We start from the raw sequence: 22,439 nt of genomic DNA, 5'->3' as shown, positions 1-22,439 counted from the left end.
AGAACAGCAGGGTTTTTTTTAGTATTAGTATTATACAAAGTCAAAGTACAAATGAGGAACACACATGAATTCTGATAATAGGGGCCATCATATAAAATAAAGATATTGGTTCTATGATAAATAGTTTTAGAAACAGCCCAAAAGTGAAAGGTGATGAATTATCAGGCTATTCATCAGCGAAGCTTTTAGAGAGATAATAGCTTATAATTTATGCATTCATAATTTATGCATTTATTGGCCAAAACAATTACCTGCACAGAACTGCTCACCAAACTGCTCATGCTTGAACTCCGGCTTGGAGGCTTCCATAGGTAAGCTGAGGAGCCAAGAGAGCACAAAGTTCTCCTGAACATGGAAGAAGGATTGTTTTAACAAAAAAATGTTTTCAAGAATTTTATCTCAGCAAAATACTAAAAAGAGCAAGAGATGATAGTTAGATATAGAATACGTTAGTCTAAATTATGCAGAAAGACATGTTTTTAATGAAGAAATGTACATGTACATATAAATGAATAATGAAGTTTCTTTCACTTAACTTGTAAACTTTCTTAAACTTTTAAATTTACATATGTTCAACTTCTCTGCCACCCAATCCTGTAGGACAGAGGTCCCCAACCCTTTTTGCACCAGGGACCGGCTTTAAGCGATCAAGAGAGGAATGGGTGAATGAATGGACGGAGGGTGGGAAGGAAGGAAGGAAAGAGGGAAGGGACAGGAACAGAGGAAGGAAGCAAGGAAACTTATGAAAGGGGAGAGTAAGAGAGGAATGAGTGAAGGGAGGAAGGGAGGGAAGAAGGTGGGAAGGAGAAAGAAAAGAAGAAATAGAGGAAGGGAAGGTGAAAAAGAGCAAGCAAGCAAGAAAGAAAGAAAGAAAGAAAGAAAGAAAGAAAGAAAGAAAGAAAGGGGGAAGGGACAGGAACAGAGGAAGGAAGCAAGGAAACTTATGAAAGGGGAGAGTAAGAGAGGAATGAGTGAAGGGAGGGAGGGAAGAAGGTGGGAAGGAGAAAGAAAAGAAGAAATAGAGGAATGGAAGGTAAAAGAGAGAAAGAAAGAAAGAAAGAAAGAAAGAAAGAAAGAAAGAAAGGGGGAAGGGACAGGAACAGAGGAAGGAAGCAAGGAAACTTATGAAAGGGGAGAGTAAGAGAGGAATGAGTGAAGGGAGGGAGGGAAGAAGGTGGGAAGGAGAAAGAAAAGAAGAAATAGAGGAAGGGAAGGTAAAAGAGAGAAAGAAAAAGAGCAAGAAAGAAAGCAAGAAAGCAAGCAAGAAAGAAAGGGGGAAGGGACAGGAACAGAGGAAGGAAGCAAGGAAACTTATGAAAGGGGAGAGTAAGAGAGGAATGAGTGAAGGGAGGGAGGGAGGGAAGAAGGTGGGAAGGAGAAAGAAAAGAAGAAATAGAAGGGAAGGTAAAAGAGAGAAAGAAAAAGAGCAAGAAAGAAAGCTGCAAGCACACACACCCCGAGCCCCCCAGGCCGGCTGCAACCTTTTAAAACAGACGCGCCGCTTCGCAGCTGTCTCCAGAAGCCGAACGCGGAAGTTAGCGTTTGGCTTCAGGAGACAGCTCCTTGGCGCTTGTATCTCGAATTTGGGCTTGTAAGTAGAACAAAAATATCTCTCCCCTCCCAGCTCTTATCTCCAGTTGCTCTTAAGTAGAGCAGCTCTTATGTCGGGGTTCCACTGTATATTGAAGGAACATCACAGCTCCTTTTTTGCCTCTCGGCCCAACCCAGGGCCATTTCCAAGGCAGTTAATTTTATTGATAGCCGACAATTCTATCTATATGTGTCACATGTTTAAGCTGAATTTTTTGAAAATTAAGGGAGACTAGGATAGATCTATTTTGGCCTTATTTTGGCCTCATCAGCTAGCCATACCCACTGGGACTTGAACCTGCAACCTTTGCCTTGTAAGGCAGAGAATTATCCTCTAGGCTACAGTATCCAATCCCTTCAGCTCTGTACCAGGGAAGGGTTACATTTTGTGTCGAATCACCCTGGTATATTTTGTCGAATCACCCTGGTATATATTCGTAGATTTTCACGGGTATATGAAGGTAGATTGTTCTGAGTTCGGGTTTTGCCCCGTGTAATGTTTTGAGTGTCTTTGCGACGTTTCAGTGAAATCACATTCACCATCATCAGGCTGAAGTTTTGAGCTTTGTGCTGTTGTAAATATGGAATGTTTGCAACTGTCATTTGTTTCTTATATATAGTTTTGGGGGTGGAGATTTGGTTTGAATGTAGCAAATAGATTGGGTGATTGTGTTTTAGTGATTTGATTGGTTGGTGGAATCAAAATTGCTTGAAGGATTGACATGGTGATGATTACGTTTGTAATCTGGCCACATGGAAAAGAAAACCTAGACAATTTCCTCACACATCTCAATAGCGTACACCCCAAAATACAATTTACTATGGAAACAGAAGCCAATGATCAACTTCCCTTTCTGGATGTACTAATCTATAAAAAACCCAATGGCACCCTAGGACACACCATCTACCAAAAGAAAACCCATACCAACCGTTATTTAAATGCACACTCCCACCACCACCCAGCACAGATCACCTCAGTAGCCAAAACTCTCATCACCAGAACCAAACGCCTAGCTGACCATGAGCACTTAAAAACTGAATTGAACAAACTCAAAGATGTATTAATTTCTAATGGATTCGAAAGGAAAACTATTACAAACTAATCAAAAAAGAGACACCCCCCCAAAAATCAAGACCAAGAACAGGATAATGGTACCACCCTCCTCCCTTACATCAAGGGCACCACAGACAAAATTAGTAAAATCCTACACAAACATAATTTCAAAACTTCATTTGTCACTAACCAAAAAATATCAGACATCCTAAAAAACCCAAAAGATAAAATCCAACTAGAACACCAAGGAATCTATGAAATCCCTTGCAAAACATGTGCAGCCACATACATTGGACAAACCAATCAAAGAGTGAGCGCACGCATTGCAGAACATAAGAATGCAGTTAAAAAAGAAGAAAAGACTTCCTCCCTTGTCCAGCACATTAAAAAATCAGGGCACGAAATTGACTTTGAAAAAACTAAATTACTTTCCAAAACAGAAAATGTATACAGAAGAATTACTATGGAAGCAATAGAGATAGAAAAACACCCCCTCTGCATGAATAAAAGAGATGACACGTCCCGCCTACCAGAGATTTGGAAACCAGCTTTAAACAAAAAAACATATCATAATCATCACCATGTCAATCCTTCAAGCAATTGTGATTCCACCAACCAATCAAATCACTAAAACATAGTCACTCAATCTATTTGCTACATTCAAACCAAATCTCCACCCCCAAAACTATATATAAGGAACAAATGACAGTTGCAAACATTCCATATTTACAACAGCACGAAGCTCAAAACTTCAGCCTGATGATGGTGAATGTGATTTCATCGAAACGTCGCATAGACACTCAAAACATTACACGGGGCAAAACCCGAACTCAGAACAATATATATATATATATATATATATATATATATATATATATATATATATATATATATATATATATATATATATCAAGTCCCAGTGGGCTAGCTGATGAGGCCAAAATAAGGCCGAAATAGATCTATCCTAGTCTCCCTTAATTTTCAAATTCAGCAAAAAAACCCACGTGACACTATATACATATATATATACATACATACATATACAGTATATATATATATATATATATATATATATATATATATATATATATATATATATATATATATGTTTTTTATGTCGGATCACCCTGGTATATTTTAAGGAACGTCACAGCTCCTTTTTGCCTCTAGGCCCAACCCAGGACCACTTCAAGGCAGTTAATATATTTATAGCCAACAACTATATTCTGTATGTGTTAAATGTTTTTAGCTGGAGTTTTAAAATTAAGGGAGACTAGGATGGTCCCATTTCGGCCTTGTTCCGGCCTCATCAGCTAGCCACACCCTTTCCTTACTGGGATTCGATCTGGTGAACTCTGCCTTGTAAAGCAGAGGAAGAGCCTTCTCTGTGGCGGCCAACTCCCCCCGGAGATTAGAACTGCCCCTACTCTCCCTGCCTTACGTAAAGTTCTTAAAACCCACCTTTTTTGTCAGGAATGGGGGAACTGAAACACCTCCCCAGGCCACCTTTCCCAGTAAGGAAAGGGTGTGGCTAGCTGATGAGGCCAGAACAAGGCCGAAATGGGACCATCCTACTCTCCCTTAATTTTAAAACTCCAGCTAAAAACATTTAACACATACAGAATATAGTTGTCGGCTATAAATATATTAACTGCCTTGAAGTGGTCCTGGGTTGGGCCTACAGGCAAAAAGGAGCTGTGACGTTCCTTAAAATATACCAGGGTGATCCGACATAAAAAACATATAGTCCCTCCCTGGTACAGACCTGGAAGGGACCTGATCTGATAGCTCAAACTGCTAGTTCTCTGCTTTACAAGGCAGAGTTCACCAGATTGAATCCCAGTAAGGAAAGGGTGTGGCTAGAAATCACATTCACCATCATCAGGCTGAAGTTCCAAGCTTCGTGTTGTTGTAAAATTTTACATTTTACAACAACACGAAGCTTGGAACTTCAGCCTGATGATGGTGAATGTGATTTCACCGAAACGTCGCATAGACATGCAAAACATTACACAGGGCAAAACCCGAACTCAGAACAATCTACATACATATACCCGTGAAAATTTACGAAAACAAATATATATATATATATATATCCAAAGAGTATTAGTATTGCTATTAGTATTGTGTATAATATACATCAACCCAGACAAACTAAAGAAAAAACTATAAATAAAATTATATTTAAAAATCAATTTTATCTGAGCAACTATCCATCTGCATCTAAACTGATATATGCATGTTTATCTTCAGTTTTGGAACAAATGAAAAGACCTACAGAGGTGATCTAGAATTTCTGTGAGCATTGAAGCAAACATTTTCAAGATGAAACTTATATTTGTTTATATTTTTAAGAAGTTATGTTAGTACTATGTACAAAACAGTTAGGTTTGCAATATATAAACAAGCTAACAATGAATGTTTGTTTATACTGAAGTACTATGGCTTTAAGAGGTAGTGTTGCTGGAGAGGGGGCGTGGCTAATGCCATGGCGGCATGGAGTTTCCCCTTGCTCTGTAGGAGAATTCCGATACTCCCGCCATCTGGAGACTTGGTTCTTTCAGAACCAGGTCGGAACCACCCAAAAGAGGTGGGGGAAAAGGGAAGTGCCTGCCAGTGGACTGGGACAGGTGGCAACCTTCCCAGGGAATCAGAACAGTTCCTCAGCCAGTGGCGACGGGAGATGACTTTAGTCATCCTTAGCTGCGGCAGTCGCTTTCACAAAGATTGGTATCATGAGGTTGGAGTCATCTGGGAAGAGAAAATGAAGATTTATGCTAGAGATGTAGAAAAATGGAGGCAAGTGAGTGATTTTAGCAAAGGAAAGTTAAGAGACTTTTAAACAGTTTAATGAAACAAAAGGACCGGAAATTAAGGAGAGTTGTCCTGTTATGTGGATACAAGAGAGAAATGAGAGTAAAAGGGATATACAACTAAAACCCATTTATTAAAGACGTTGAACTGTGTTTTAAAAGACTGGATGAGATACAAGAAATTTGGTTGGAAAAAACCTTTGAAGGAATTTGAAAATTGGACTTAATATAATATTAATAACAATAAATAATGCAGAAATTAAACAGGAAAGGTAGAGTTGGAGGGTGGAACAAAGGATATCAACTGGTGGCTGGAGGAACAATTGTTATAGTGGAAGATTGTTATGGTTACTTGCCTAGCTGCTGTCCTTGAAAGACTGGAAAGCCAGAAAGTGGAGGCTTTTAAAAACAGATTCCTAGTTTGTTATAATTTGGAAAGAACAACTGGATTCTAAGAATGAACTGAATAGATAATCAAGAATAACAAGGAACAGAAGAATCTCGACTTTTAATTATCAACAAGGAAGTTTATAAATTACAGAAGGCTGTGGAATACAATGTGAGCAGCTGGTCTGATTGGGAAACCTAGTGACTGGTTGATTAGAGGTTTGGTGATATGACTAACAAAGACTGGTGAAAACTCTGAGTGAAAGTTAAAACTGTAATTGAACGGACTTTGCCAAAATAAAATACATATTTTTCTTTCCTTTTGAACTGAAAACTGTGATTTTAAAACCAAGGAGGGAATTGATCAAGATTATTGAGTTTTTCAAAAAAAAATCTTAATGATCTTAGGAGACTTTTTAGAATTATAGTTTGAGGAAAAAAAGAATGGAAAAATAGAGGAGACAGTAGCAGTAGACAAGAACACTGATAATGTAATTTTGATTAATGATTATGTTGATGAACAAATTGATACCCATAATGATTCCACTGGGGTTTAGAGTGACAAAAGAGAAAATGATATTAAAAATGACTATACTTGTTCTGTCTAAGCTAGAAACCCCTCAAGAAACGGGTCCATACACAACCGGATTATCCAATTTTTCAGCATATTTTTTTTTAAAAAAAATCATAGCAGAAATAGTTTTACTGTAGCAAGAGATAAGAGCAACACTGGGCAGCATTCCATGTCCAATTACCAGCTGCTATCACAGTCTCAGGCCGGAAGCCAAAAAGTCATTAAAGTGTTGTCTTAGATGTAGCCTTTAATTTACCATATTGACAGTACTTTGGCAGGCATTCCAGAAAGGCAAATTGCAGTTTCCACATGATTTTAGCAGAAAGAGTTATCGATCACCATGCTTAAGCCATGTTAGTCAAATGTTGATGTTTACAAAGAGCTCATCACAAGACTTCTCCTTATATAGCCACCAGGCATGGTCAAGTGTTCTATAGAGATACTCACACACAGATCTCTTCCTCCTCAAATATTCCTGTCTGCTAATACTTCTGTGCACTCTAACATCTAGAAGGGGCTCTTCCTTGTCTCCTAAGTCACTCAAGAGCACCTCTGAAGGTGCAACAGTCCCTGCTTGGCTTTCAGCCTCTGACTCCACATCTCTCTGACCTCCTCGCTCTCAGACTCAGGTGCTAAGTACACAGGCCTAGGATATCAAAACACACCCATCTCTTGATCCTCAGAATCCGTGATCAGCTAAACAGGACAGGGATGGGCTACAACAATTATCAGATTAATGACGATGATGAGCTTGAGAAGCACATGGTTATAAAAGGATGGGGGGAAAGTAGATTTCCAGAGAAAATAGTGCTGAGAAAGAGAAGAAGAGCGGGGAGAAAGAGAGAGAAGTTATTGTTATAAAGGCAAAAGCAAGAATAGGAATAATATATGGAAATGAGGATGGAGACACTATATTTATAAAAAGAAAGTGGTTGAAAACATTGATAAGAAAATAGGGAAAGAGGGGTGGAGATAGTATAAACACAAAAAGGAAATGGCTGAGAAATCAAAAGAAAATGGATGAGGGGGACTGGAGTGCTATGGAAAGTTTTTACTCAATTTTTTAATTACTATTATAATTTTTTCCCCTTCATTATAATTAATCTCCTTGATTTCATTAGGATGAGATTGCTGTTTAGAATTTGATGTTTATAATTAACATAACTATTCAATTAAGAGCTGTTCTGTTCTGTTTATCTAGCTTGACATTATGTATTAGAAGGAAATTTGATAGTGGTGACAGATTAATTTTTTGATTGATTATAGTTAATTACCAGTTTTAAAGGTGGATATCTAAAGATTAGAAAAAATGGAAATAGTTCAAATGAGAAACTCTTCAGGATTGATTATTATGTTATAAATGAGATTACTTATAGGTGTATTTGGAAAATATATTATGGAGAGATTTAAAGAATTAAATTATTTGGATAAGGTCAATAAAATAATGAAGACTGATATGAGGTATGGTAGTTTAAGAAAACTATACAAATGAGTATTGTTTTTTATGGGGCATTTGATTACAATAAAATGGGGACGGCGACAAATTATTAACTAAAAAATAATAAAAGGGGAATAAGCAAATTTGGCCTTAAATTAAAAGGCATGAGAAATAGTAACTATGTTGATTACCTAAGCAAATAGTGGTTACAATCTCTTTGAACTGTTGCCTTCTGGCAGAAGATACAGAACAACTGGGACTCGGACCACACGTTTCCTGAATAGTTTTTATCCCAGAGCTATACTTGCACTTAACAACGGACTAAAGGGTCACTATCAGTGAACTGTTGGACAATATTACTCGGTTTGTCATGTAGATGGTTGAGTGGTTCAGGGTGGGGAATTTGTAGTGGGTGGGACATTTATTCTATTTTTATTCTATTTTTTATTCTATTTTTAAATTTACCTATTCTGATTTTATGTATGGTGGGACTGGTCTCGGGGTGTCACATGACTTTCGTTGCCAATGACAATTCGTTGTTTTTGACAATGACAATATATTTATTATTATATTATTATTATTATTAATATGGAGGAATAAAATTGTTTGAAATTTTTCATAACATACCTGAAATAAATTGTTTTTCATATTATGAATATATGAATGATTTACAAGATGTATAAGTATAAGCAGGCATTTACAATATTGTTTCATTTAAAGTTATATTAATTAATGTATGGATTACTGGGGGAAAAAATTTAGCAAAAAAAAAAAGTAGTGTTGCAGATTACCATAAGAGGGAGCCAGAAAGCATGATTCTCTCTGCTCTCTCTGCTGATTCACTGTGACTGATGTAGTAAGCTCTGTGTATTTGATGATGGTTTGATGTATTTATAAGCTGTAGTATATGTCTCATATGTAAGACAAAGACAGGCTTCTAATATTATTATTGTATTGAGAGATATTGACTGATTTGGATGTGTACGACCAGATTGTTTAACTTGACTGTGCTATTTCTAAAAGTAAACACTAATTGAACTTTAATGTATCTGTTTTGAGGGCCTGAATTACTCATATCTCCTGGATATCTGCTAGAATTCCACGTTTCCTCTGTGCATGTCCTTGATAACTCAAGGGTTCTGTACACTCGTTAACAGTTTCCTACTTCAATTTCTTCATAATTTTGAAGTAAATGTTAAATAAGGCTCATCATCTACATTTTTATCCCACAATTATAAATTTATACAATGATGTTTCATCACCTGCTTCCCATCTTCTCCTCTCCTGTAGAGTCTCTGCCTCAATTGCTTCTTTTTGCTTTTATTACAAATTGGAATACAAATTTCAGAATTCAGCTCTTGAGCTCTGCCTGAGAGTTATTAGTTGGCTCTTTAATTGGCTACATTTACTAGGATCCATTTGGATTAGAATTGAATATGCAGATAGTTGACTTACAGCTGGTTGCTTAGGGGCCATTCAACGTTCCCATAAATCTATATGGAGATACTTTTGACTTGGATTCCAATGGTTGGGCCCTTCAGCACTTACAACTGTAACCATGGAAATGTAACCATGCTATGATTTTGCCAAAAATCATAATTTACAGCTGACGTTTGGCAAAACCACATTTGAAGCAAACCATTTGTTCACTTAATGATCACAGATTTGTTTAATGATCACTGCAAAGAAGGTCATAGAATTTTATGTCACAACTGTGATGGGCAGGCTCCACTATGTCCATAATTTAAGAAGAATCTGTATGTCCTTAGAGTTGCAATATGTGTTTTAAAAATGTTGGGTGGTAGGTATATTTCTGACGGTCCTTCTCAATGTCTGATCTAATCTGGAAATATTGCAAAACTGTGAAAAGTCAGTATTATTTGACCACTGATTTATATAAAGAAACTTTAATACAGCCTGAGGCAAAATTGCTTAATGAAAATTAGAGGTTTTTCTAATATAATGGATGCAAGTTTGAATTACCTGGCAAATGTGGGCCAACCAGCATCTAAATCATAGCCTGTTGATGCCAAATCAAATTGAATTTCAGTTAATTCATAGAGGTGACCAACAATATGAGAACTTAGTTTTGAATTGAGGAAGGGACTTCTTAGATAGTACCAGTCACTTTAAAAAAAGAAAAAAGAAAAATGCAAAAAGCAGTTTATTTCCACATTTTTCAACAATATACACAATAATTATACTGAAATCAATGTTCCCTCTAATTTTTTTTTGGTGTGGGTGGAAAAGTATAATATCTGAGTGGCACATTTTCATGCCTGAGCACTTGATTTTTTTTCACAGATGTCACCCACTCTTACACCCTCTAAAGTCTTCCCTAAGTAGATAATTTTAATTACAAAGATTTTTTTCTTATTGTTTTTCTCCCCACTAAAAAATAACATACATCATATAGGTCAACTTAATAAACATACTGTATATCATCTACTAAATATCATTAATACTACTTTCTATATATGTCACCATCCAATATATTCATAGAAATAATACATTACATGTTAGAAGAAAAAAGCCATTATATATTAAATGATCAAATAGCAATCAACCATCTATCATTAATTATTCATTTTGCTATATACTCTTAAATAACCAATATGAAAGACAGAATAGAATAGAATAGAATAGAATAGAATAGAATTTTATTGGCCAAGTGTGATTGGACACACAAGGAATTTGTCTTGGTGCATATGCTCTCAACGTACATAAAATAAAATATACATTTGTCAAGAATCATGTGGTACAACACTTAATGATTGTCATAGGGGTCAAATAAGATAAGAGCACAAGTCATCTAACTATGTAAGTCGAGGAGTCTGTATTTATTATATATTATTAATCCATCCCATTGAAGATCCTCCAATTGGAGTGTTTGGTACAGTGCTTTCAGAACATCGTCCTTCCTTTCATGTTGCTATTCTTTCTTTCTTTCATTAATTCTTTCGATTCTCTCTTTTCCATCTCTCATTCTCTCCCTCCATCATTTTCTCATTTCTTTTTCTTTTCTCTCTCCTCTCTCTTCCTTCCTATTTCTCCTTTCTTTCTCTCTCTCTCCCTCCTTCCCTCCCTCCCTCTCTCTCCTTCCCTTTCTCCTTTTCTACTTCTTTCTTTTTCTCTCTCATCCATCCTTCCACTCCTTTTTCTTTTTCTCTCTCCCTTCCTCCCTTCCTTTCTCTCTTCCTCCCTCCCTCTTTCTCTCTTCCTCCCTACCCTATTTCTCTCTCTCTCTCCCTTTCTTTTTTTCTTTCTCTCATCTTTCCTTCCTTTTTTCCTTTTTCTCTCTATCTCTTCCTTCCTCCCTCTTTCTCTCTCTCCCCCCTTCCCACCCTCTCGCTCTCTTTCTTTCTCTCCTCTAAAGGGCAGGAGCTGCCCCAGTCATCGCCAGGTTGCTTTCTCCTGCAAGGGTACCTGGCTTTACTTTTGGATTCTTCCAATCACAGACCAGTTCCAAACCTGAGCTAGACAGGCAACCAGGCACCAGATGGCTTCCCTTCCTTCCTTCTGTCTTCTATCTCTCTCCCCTCCTTCTCAACTTCTTCTTTCCCTTTTTCCTTTCTTCCTCCCTCCCTCTCCCTCTTTCTTTCTCTTCCTCCTTTTCTTTCTCTCCCTCCTTCCCTCTCTCCCGCTTTCTCTCTCTTCTTCCCTCCCTCCTTTTCTCTCCGTTTCTCTCCTTTTTTCTCTCATCCTTCCTTCCACTCTTTTCTTTCTCTCTCCCTTCCTCCCTCTTTCTCTCCCTCCTTCCCTCCCTTTTGCTTTCTTTCTCTCTTCCTCCCTCCCTCCATCTCTCTCTCTCTCATCTTTCCTTCCTTTTTTCTTTCTCTCTCTTCCTTCCTCTCTTCCTCTTTCTCTCCCTCACTCTCCCTCCTTCTCACTCTCTTTCTTTCTCTCTCCGAAAGGGCAGGAGCTGCCCCAGTCCACGCCAGGCTACTTTCTCCTGCCAGGGTGCCCGGCTTTGCTTTTGGATTCTTCCAATCACAGGCCAGTTCCAAAACTGAACTAGACAGGCAACCAGGCACCACATGGCCTTCCCTCCCTCCCTCCTTCTTTCTGTCTTCTCCCTCCCTCCCATCTCCTTCCCTCCTTCCTTTTCCTCCCTCCCATCTCCTTCCTTCCTTCTGTCCTCTCTCCCTCCCTCCCATCTCCTTCCTTCCTTCTATTTCTCCCTCCCTCCTATCTCCTTCCTTCCCTTCTTCCTTGTCCTCTCTCCCTCCTCTCCCATATTCTTCCTTCCTTTCGTCTTCTCCCCCTCCCTCCATCCCATCTCCTCCCTCCCTCCCTCCCTTCCTTCTTCCCTTTCTTGTCTGCTTCGCAGATCCAGCAAAGGCCAAGCTCCCGGGCTGCAGATCCTTATTTCCAGGGCAAGTCCAAGTCAGCCCCCACTCTCACCGCCTTTTTGCTCAGGCCCTGGCAAGGGCGGTCAAGTGCGGAGGAGGCCGTGCTGAGCCTGACTGAGGGGGGCCTTCTGTACTTGAGCAAGGTGGCGTTTGGCAGGTGGTGATCTGAGCCTAAGCCAGCGGTGGGAATGTGAATATGAGAAAGTCAGTCAAGTGAAGGAAGAAAGAAAGGAGAAAGGGCTCCAGGTGGCTGCGCTCACTCTCGGCTGGCGTGAACCGGTCAGAGCGCAACAGCTGGCTGAGTGTCTGGATCGGGCATCGCCGTTTGCAGCAGTTGGGTGGGGAGAAACGGCGCCCGGCTCCACTGCGCAGCAGTTCGTTGTTGGGTGTGCGGCACACCTTAGAGGGAACAGTGACTGTAATATAAATTCAATGAAGTAATCTCACCACTACCAAGAAGAATAAAAACTGCCATGTTTACCTTGTTACTTTGGTATTCATAAAACACTGTTGTAAAGTATCTGCAAGCCTTTGGTGCACTAAGGAGAAGCGAATAAATGCCCTGCCTTTACCAAGAGAAGTGCGGAGCTAAAAAATAAAACACATTTATTAAAAATGCTTGATTTGTATTATTAAGGATTGGAAGAATTTGTAAAGCCAATGTTCATCAAACGAGCAAATAACAAGACAAATTGTTGTCTTGATATACAAATATTTGAGTAGAACTACTTCACTATGAGATATTAAAAATGAGCAAAATAGGCCTAGTGAAGAATTCCATAAAACAAGCAAGCTGCTTTGCTAATAATAATAATAATAATAATAATAATAATAATAACAACAACAACAACAATAATAATAATTTATTAGATTTGTATGCTGCCCCTCTCTGAGCACTCGGAGCGGCTCACAACAATAAGTAAGTCTTCTAAGTAGTCTTCAAGAAAATTCAAGTGGCTAATCAGTATGTATAGTTGAATAGATCAGGTTCCCTCAATTTCATATGTGCAGAAGGCTGACTGAAGAGGCCACATTATAAGTCACCCCCAAATTAGCTCTTCTTATTGTTCTCCTCAATGTATTATTGATTGATTGATTGATTGATTGATTGGATTTCTATGCCGCCCCTCTCGGAGGACTCAGGGCGGCTCCCAACATATAATAAACAATATATAATATCTTGAATCCAATTAATTAATTACAAATCTAAAACTCCAAAAAAGTATTAAAAAAACAATCATTCCATACACTCAATATTCTCTCAACACATTAATTGGCCAGGGGGCAAGAATCTAATGGCTCCAGGCCTAGTGGCATAAATGAGTCTTCAGACTCTTACGGAAGGCGAGGAGGGTGGGGGCAATATGAATCTCCAGGGGAACTGATTCCAGAGGGCTGGGGCCCCCACAGAAAAGGGTCTCTCGCTAGGTCCTGCCAAACGACATTGCCTAGTTGACCAGACCTGGAAAAGGCCAAATCTGTGGGATCTGACCGGTCGCTGGGATTCATGCGGCAGAAGGTGGTCTCGAAGGTATCCTGGTCCCATGCCATGTAGGGCTTTATGGGTCATAACCAACACTCTAAATTGAGTACAGAAACCAATTGGCAGCCAATGCACACCATGGAGTTTTGGAGAGATATGCACGTGTCTGTGCAAGTCCATGACTGCTCACATTGCTCCATTTTGCACAATTTGTAGTTTCCGGATGCTTTTCAAAAGTAGCCCCATGTAGAGAGCATTGCAATAGTCAAACTTCGAGGTGATAAGGGCATGAGTAAGGCTGCAACTGATGCACCAGGTGAATCTGGGCAAACGCCCCCCTCGCTACAACTGAAAGATGATGTTCTAAGGTCAGCTGTGGATCGAGGAGGACACCCAAGTTGCAGACCCCCTCTGAGGGGGTCAAAAGTCCCCCCGGGTGATGGATGGACAGATGGAATTGTCCTTGGGAGGCACTACCCACAACCACTCCGTCTGGTCGGGGTTAAGTTTGATCCTGTTGGCCCTCATCCAGACCCTAACAGCCTCCAGTCGCTGTCACATCATTTCAAGTTCTTCACTAAGTGGACAAGGGGTGGAGATATATAACTGGATGTAATCAGCATACTGATGAAAACTCACCCCATGTTATTGGATGATCTCACCCAGTGGTTTCATATATATACTAAACAGCAGGGGAGAGAGGACCAACCCCTGAGGAAATTTGCAAGGGAGGGACTTGGAGTCGATCTCTGTCCCCCCACTAACATTGACTGAAACTGACTGGAGAGGTAGGAGGAGAACCACCGTAGAACAGTGCTTCCTACTCCCAGCCCCTCCAGTTGGCACTGAAGGATACCATGGCCGATAATATCGAAAGCCGTTGAGAGGTCAAGGAGCACCAGGATACATAAACCCCTATCCCGGGCCCACCAGAGATCATCCATCAGCATGACCAAAACAGTTTCCATGCTGTAGCCGGGCCTGAACCTGGACTGTTTTTTTTTATAAAACTTTATTAATTTTCATAAAAAAACACACACAAATGTACAAACATTTAAACACATAGTAGGGGTTACAATTGCCCCTCTCTTCTTAGAAGTTAATTTTTAATACAGAAAAAGAATATATTCTTAATTCATTAAGTCAACATATTAATTTAGATGAAAAGAAGAATTTTGTTTAAACATTCTAGTAACATAAAATTAAGTTAATAAAAAAGAAAAATTATAAAGTCATTTTAATATATTCATATGTTTCTTATAACATTTAATTTTTATTTTTATCTATCCACTTATAAACTTTATTTCAAATAGTATAAAATTAAGATTCTTCTTGATCATTCAGCTTTCTTGTCATCATATCCATCTCTACACAGTCTAATTTTTTTTTTTACTACATCTTCTTTTTTGGGGATATTTTCCCCCTTCCAATTTTGTGCATAAACTATCCTGGCCGCTGTTAAAATATGTACAACTAAATAAATAATATATTTTTTATATTTCCACTTGGTTATGCCTAACAAATAAAATTCTGGGTTTTTTTCTATTTCTTGTAGTGCAATCTCTTTTAACATTTTTTCTATCATTTTCCAATATATCTTACCTTTATTACAGGTCCACCATTGATGGTAATAAGAACCTATTTCCTTTTTGCATTTCCAACATTTTGGGGATATATTTGGGAACATTTTGGCAATTCTATTTGGTGGGAGATGCCACCTATAAAACATCTTAATTTGGTTTTCTTTTAAAGAAACCGATTTCGTCATTTTCCAATTTGTAATCCATACTTTCTCCCATGTTTCTACGTCAATTTCTCTGCCAATATTTTTACAATTTTTTAAAATATAATTTGTATTGATTTTTTAAAAAGTTTTACAGAAAACTAAACAAAGGCATAAAACATAAAAGTGTACCATCACCAAACAAAAAAATAAAGATTCCCTTCACCAGGGAAGATTCAATTTTGTATCCTTCATTTGCTTCATCTCTGGGTTACATTGTTCATTCATTATAAAGTGATTGAATTTTATTTCTTACATTTGCATCGCTTGCTGATATTGTTAATATATAATTTTTAACCTTCTCCCACCGCCTCATTGTTGCTGCTAATTTCTCTTCATTATAATTATGTAATCTGATTTCCATAATTTCATAGTGAATGTGGTCCACCATGTACCTGCACCAATTTTTTATCGTCCATTTATTATCGTCTTTCCACCCAAACACTATGGTTGCCTGGGCGCTTTCTATCGCTGCAGTTTTAATTTCTTCATATCCTTTTACCTCACTATTTTTTATCAATAATGCTGCTTCCTTGGTTATTTTCCAATTACCATTCGTAATTTTATTCACTTCCATTTGTACTTGCTTCCAACATTTTTGAACATAAATACCCCTTTTTCCTTACAACCATGCCAACAATTTCCTTTCCTCGTTGTTTGAAAGTGTGCTAATTGTACTGGTGTATAATACCATTTATGTAATATTTTTCTTCTCATCTCTCTTATTCTTGTGTTTTTAATACTTTTAATATTTTCAATTATACCTTCCATATCCCATTCATCAATTTCTAATTCATCCTGCCAGTATCCCGTCAATCCTTTTACTACTTGTTCCTCTGCTTGTAATAATTCTCTCTATATATTGTTTGTGCTTTTATATTCTTACTCTTTTCCCTTAATATCTTCTCTAAATTCGTTTCTTGTCTAATGAATATTTCTTTATTTTCCCTTTTACCTAAATATATACTTATTGCGTTAATTTGTAACCAATTTTGTTGTCCAAGGCAACTCTCTATTTCATTTCTGTTAATTCTTCCATCCTTTTCATATAACTGTTCCATTCTCTGTATACCTTTTCTCCTTAGTTCCCATATTATCGTTGTGAGGTTACTTTCTTTCTTTGTATTTATCACATGCAGCATTGCTAATTTATTATACTAATTTATGTCATTTTCAATTTATCTTGCCATTTCATCCAACTCTCTATTATCGCTTTAGTAGGGTCTAATAATCTATTTATTTCTACCATATCATATTATCTTTGAGAGTCAAATATATTTTTGTATTCAATCATATATTTATATGCTTTCCCTATTAATTTCTTTTGATTTGTAGTTAATAAACTACCTAAAAAGTTTTTACTCTTATTAAATATACAGTGATCCCCCGGGTATTGCGATCCCGATCATTGCGAAATGGCTATATGGCGATTTTGCAACCCGGAAGTACAAACACCATCTGCGCATGCGCGCCCTTTTTTCTATGGGCACGCATGCGTAGATGGCGCCAGGCAGATCAGCTGCTGGGCGGCTTCCCTAGGTCTTCCCCCTCTTGCTGGCGGGAGGGCGAGCGGCGGGCATCAGCGAGGAGTTTCCCCACCGCCCACGCAAACTCCTCGCTGCCGCTCACCCGCCCACGCCGTTCATTCTCGCCGCTTCACAGCTGAGTCCTGAAGCGAATTGGCTTCAGGACTCAGCTGGGAAGCGCGAGCGAGCGGCGCCAGCGAACGGCTTGTCCGCCACCTGCCTGCCCGCGCGCCCTTCGCCCGCCCACGCCGTTCATTCTAGCAGCTTCCCAGCTGAGTCCTGAAGCTAATTGGCTTCAGGACTCAGCTGGGAAGCGCGAGCGAGCGGCGCCAGTGAACGGCTTGTCCGCCGCCTGCCTGCCCGCGCGCGCGCCCGCCCTTCGCCCGCCCATGCCGTTCATTCTCGCCGCTTCCCAGCTGAGTCCTGAAGCGAATTGGCTTCAGGACTCAGCTGGGAAGCGCGAGCAAGCGGCACCAGCGAATGGCTTGTCCGCCGCCTGCCTGCCCCCGCACCCACCCGCCCTTCGCCCGCCCACACCGTTCATTCTCGCCGCTTCCCAGCTGAGTCCTGAAGCGAATTGGCTTCAGGACTCAGCTGGGAAGCGCGAGCGAGCGGTGCCAGCGAACGGCTTGTCCGCCGCCTGCCTGCCCGCGCGCCCGCCGCTCGCCCGCCCTTCGCCCGGCCACCCGCCGTTCGCTCGCTGCTCACCCGGCCACCCGGGTTTGTTTGGCTTCGGGACATGCCGGCGGCGACATTTTAAAACAGCCGCGCGGCTTCCCAACTGAGTCCCGAAGTCAAAGGCGAACTTCGGGACTCAGTTGGGAAGCCGCGCGGCTGTTTTAAAACGTCGCCGCCGGCATGTCCCGAAGCCAAACGAACCCGGGTGGCCGGGCGAGCAGCGAGCGAACGGCAGGTGGCCGGGCGAAGGGCGGGCGAGCGGCGGGCGTGGCAGCAGCGAGGAGTTTGCGTGGGCGGGGGGGGAAACCCCAATCTTCGGCTCCTCGCTGCTGGGAAGTAAAAACACCATCTGCGCATGCGCAGATGGTGTTTTTACTTCCGCAGCGCTACTTCGCGCAAAACCGATCATTGCGAGGGGTCCTGGAACGGAACCCTCGCAATGATCGGGGGATCACTGTATATGTTTTACTGTCTCTTTGAAATTTCGACTGTATCTGTTTATATTGCCACCAGTCTATTTTAAACCCTTCTTGTTGTAAGTTATGTCTTGTTTTTAGTTTCAATTGCTCATCTAATAATTCTTTATACTTTGGTGTCTTTCTTTCCTGCATCAAATTACGGTGGCAGATCACCTCTAATGGGGATATCTGGAACAGTTAAAAAGTGGTCTTTCTTAATATCTTTCCAGACTTCTAGTAAGTACTTTCTTATTGTATGCTTTTTAAAGTAGGAGTGTGTTTTATCTTTATCATACCAGAAGAAGGCATGCCATCCAAGCATCAAATCATGCCGTTCCAAATTTAATATTCTTCTATTTTCTAATGTAACCCATTCCTTAATCCAAGTTAATGCGGCTGCCTTATAATATAATTTCCAATTAGGCAAGGCAAACCCTCCTCTTTCCTTTATATCTTCTAGTATACTTAACTTTATTCTTGCCTTCTTACCCTGCCATAGGAATTTTTTGACAATTGTTGTTAAGTCTTTAAAGAATTTCCCCCCTGGATTTATAGGTAATACTTGGAATAGGAACAATATCTTAGGTAGAACGTTCATTTTAATGGTTGCTATTCTTACCATGAAAGATAATTTTAAATTATTCCAAATTTCTAAATCTTTTTTAATTTCTTCAATTACTTTTATATAATTATCATTTTTTAACGGTATAGTTTTGGATGTAATCCAAATTCCCAGGTACTTTACTTTCTTTACTATCTTCATATCCGTAATAGTTTCTAATCTTCTTTCTTGCACTTCTGTCGTGTTTTTAATTATAAGTTGTGTCTTATTTTTATTAATTTTTAAACCTGCTACCTTACCATATTCTTCTATCGTATCAATCAAAATTGGTAGTGTTTTCAGTGGATTTTCTATTATAAAAGACATATCATCAGCATATGCTTGTACTTTATACGATTCTTTCCCAATACAGTAGTTAATCCTTGTACAGTGGTACCTCAAGATACGAACCCCTCGTCTTACGAACAACTCGAGATACGAACCCGGGGTTCAGAAAAAATTTGCCTCTTCTTACGAACTTTTTTCGTCTTATGAACGGCAAACCCGAACTTCCAGGTTCGGCATTCGGGAGGCTGCTGGGAAGCCCCCGGCTGTTTTAAAAGGTGACAGCCGGGCGGCGGGGCTTCCCAGCAGCCTCCGAACACCAAACCCGGAAGTTCGGGTTTGGCGTTCGTAACACGAAAAAAGTTCGTAAGAGGCAAATTTTTTCTAAACCGTTCGGAGGCTGCTGGGAAGCTGCGCGGCTGTTTTAAAAGGTGACAGCCGGGCTGGGGGGCTTCCCAGCAGCCTCTGAACGCCGAACGCGGAAGTTCGGGTTTGGCGTTCGGCTTCGGGAGATGGCTGGGAAGCCGCCCGGCTGTTTTAAAAGGTCACAGCCGGGCTGGGGGGCTTCCCAGCAACCTCCCGAACCCCGACCTTTTGCCAAACTTCCGGGTTCGGGAGGTTGCTGGGAAGCCTCCCAGCCCGGCTGTCACCTTTTAGAACAGCCGCGCGGCTTTCCAGCAGCCTCCGAACGCCGAACACGGAAGTTCGGGTTTGGCGTTCGGCTTCGGGAAGCTGCTGGGAAGCCGCCCGGCTGTTTTAAAAGGTCACAGCCGGGCTGGGGGACTTCCCAGCAACCTCCCGAACCCCGAACATTTGCTGAACTTCCGGGTTCAGGGTTCGGGAGGTTGCTGGGAAGCCTCCCAGCCTGGCTGTCACCTTTTAAAACAGCCGCGTGGCTTTCCAGCAGCCTCTGAACGCCGAACGCGGAAGTTCGGGTTTGGCGTTCGGCTTCGGGAGATGGCTGGGAAGCCGCCCGGCTGTTTTAAAAGGTCACAGCCGGGCTGGGGGGCTTCCCAGCAACCTCCCGAACCCCGACCTTTTGCCAAACTTCCGGGTTCGGGAGGTTGCTGGGAAGCCTCCCAGCCCGGCTGTCACCTTTTAGAACAGCCGCGCGGCTTTCCAGCAGCCTCCGAACGCCGAACACGGAAGTTCGGGTTTGGCGTTCGGCTTCGGGAAGCTGCTGGGAAGCCGCCCAGCTGTTTTAAAAGGTCACAGCCGGGCTGGGGGACTTCCCAGCAACCTCCCGAACCCCGACCTTTTGCCAAACTTTCGGGTTCGGGGTTCGGGAGGTTGCTGGGAAGCCTCCCAGCCCGGCTGTCACCTTTTAAAACAGCCGCGCGGCTTTCCAGCAGCCTCCGAACGCCAAATGCGGAAGTTCGGGTTTGGCGTTCGGCTTCGGGAAGCTGCTGGGAAGCCGCCTGGTTGTTTTAAAAGGTCACAGCCGGGCTGGGGGGCTTCCCAGCAACCTCCCAAACCCAGAACTTTTGCCGAACTTCCGGGTTCCGGGTGGTTGCTGGGAAGCCTCCCAGCCCAGCTGTCACCTTTTAAAACAGCCGGGCGGCTTCCCAGCAGCTTCCCGAAGCCAAACTCCAAACCCGAACTTCCGCGTTCGGAGGCTGCTGGGAAGCCGCGCGGCTGTTTTAAAAGGTGACAGCCAGGCTGGGGGGCTTCCCAGCAGCCTCCCGAACCCCAAACCCGGAGGTTCGGCAAAAGTTCGGGGTTCGGGAGGTTGCTGGGGAGCCCCCCAGCCCGGCTGTGACCTTTTAAAACAGCCGGGCGGCTTCCCAGCCGTCTCCCGAAGCCGAACGCCAAACCCGAACTTCCGCGTTCGGCGTTCGGAGGCTGCTGGGAAGCCCCACCGCCTGGCTGTCACCTTTTAAAACAGCCTGGGGGCTTCTCGGCGGCCTCCCGAACGCCGAACCCGGAAGTTCGGGTTTGGCGTTCGGCGTTCGGGAGGTCGCTGAGAAGCACCCAGGCTTTTTTAAAAGGTGACAGCCGGGCGGCAGCGTTTTTTTGTGGGTTTTTTTTTTTGGTTGCACGGATTAATTGACTTTACATTGTTTCCAATGGGAAACAATGTTTCGTCTTACGAACCTTTCATCTTACGAACCTCCCCCTGGAACCAATTAGGTTGGTAAGACAAGGTATGACTGTACTTTACTTTTTGCCCTTATCTTAATTAATAAAGCTTCAAGGGATAGAATAAACAATAGAGGTGATATCGGACATCCTTTTCTCACTCCTTTAAAAATTTCAAAGTTTTCCAATTGTTTATTATTTAATATAATTTTCGTTGTTTGTTCTGAATGTATAGCATCTATAAAGTTCACAAATTTTGTGCCAAATCTCATTTTGTTTAATTGCATTTTAATAAATGTCCAATCTACATTGTCAAATGCTTTTTTGGCGTCTAAAAACATTAATGACATTTGTTTTCCTGAATATTGTTCATAATATTCTAGCGAATTAATAATCATTCTAAGATTGTTTTTTATTTGCCTGCCCGGTAAAAATCCGTTTTGATCCTGGTGTATTATCTCTTCTAAAATCTTTTTAAGTCTTTCTGCGTAGATTGAGGTAAATATTTTATAATCAACATTTAATAATAATGATATAGGTCTAAAATTTTGTATTTTATCTTTATCTGTCCCAGACTTGTGAATTAATGCTATTAACGATTCTGACCATGATTTTGGGATTTTACCGTCCATTAAGCTTTCATTAAAAATTTCCAACATATTATTTATTATTACTTCACTTTCTATTTTGTACCATTCCGCCGGTATGGCATCCGGCCCAGTTGCTTTGCTATTCTTTTGTTTTTTAATGGTTGTCTGCAATTCTTGTATTGTGATTGGGCTATCTAGTCTTGTTTATTGTTCTTCCATTAATTGTGGTAAATCTAATGAGTTCAGGTACTTAAAAATCTCATCTTCTTTAATTTCCTCTTTCTTATATAATTCTTTATAAAAGTCTTGTACTATTTTTGCTTTTTCATCAATTCTCTATTTTTTCATACCTTTATTGTCTGTCTACTAGTTCTTTAATTATTTTTGATTGTCTATACTTTCTTAGTTTATATGCAAGCCATCTTCCTGGTTTATTAGCATGTTTAAAATATTGCTGTTTGGCCTTTTTAATTTTTTCTATTTGCTTTTGTTCAATAAGCTTTATTTTGTGCTTAGTTAATTCCATTTTTCTTTTAATCTCACAATCTTTGGAATTGTGTTGCGATACTAGCTCTAGTTGTTTTAATTCTCTAATCAATTGTTCATATTGTATCCTCTGTTCTTTATTTTTCTTAGCTGTATAAGAGATCGTTAATCCTCTAATATATGCTTTAGCAGTATCCCATAAATTTTGAAAAAAGGTTTCTGAATTTTTGTTAATTTAAAAAAAAGTTTCTAATTCTTTTTC

General features: G+C 40.5%; 1 protein-coding gene across 5 annotated transcripts in view; it reads right to left on the bottom strand.

The window, feature by feature from the left end:
* FYCO1 (FYVE and coiled-coil domain autophagy adaptor 1) overlaps nt 1-22,439 on the bottom strand; it is a 248,555-nt gene that overhangs the window by 187,436 nt on the left and 38,680 nt on the right. For 4 of the 5 annotated variants that reach the window (XM_070727677.1, XM_070727678.1, XM_070727679.1 and 1 more), the window contains exons 5-7: nt 12,690-12,796; nt 9,840-9,983; nt 252-345 (exon numbers count right to left, since the gene is read on the bottom strand). In XM_070727677.1, coding sequence (XP_070583778.1) covers nt 252-345; nt 9,840-9,983; nt 12,690-12,796 — 345 coding nt within the window. The remainder of the gene's footprint in view (nt 1-251; nt 346-9,839; nt 9,984-12,689; nt 12,797-22,439) is intronic. The other variant, XM_070727682.1, reaches the window with a different exon arrangement.

Source organism: Erythrolamprus reginae, chromosome Z (assembly GCF_031021105.1).
Source record: "Erythrolamprus reginae isolate rEryReg1 chromosome Z, rEryReg1.hap1, whole genome shotgun sequence".
NCBI lineage: Eukaryota > Metazoa > Chordata > Lepidosauria > Squamata > Dipsadidae > Erythrolamprus > Erythrolamprus reginae.
This window is presented reverse-complemented; position numbering and strand designations above follow the sequence as displayed.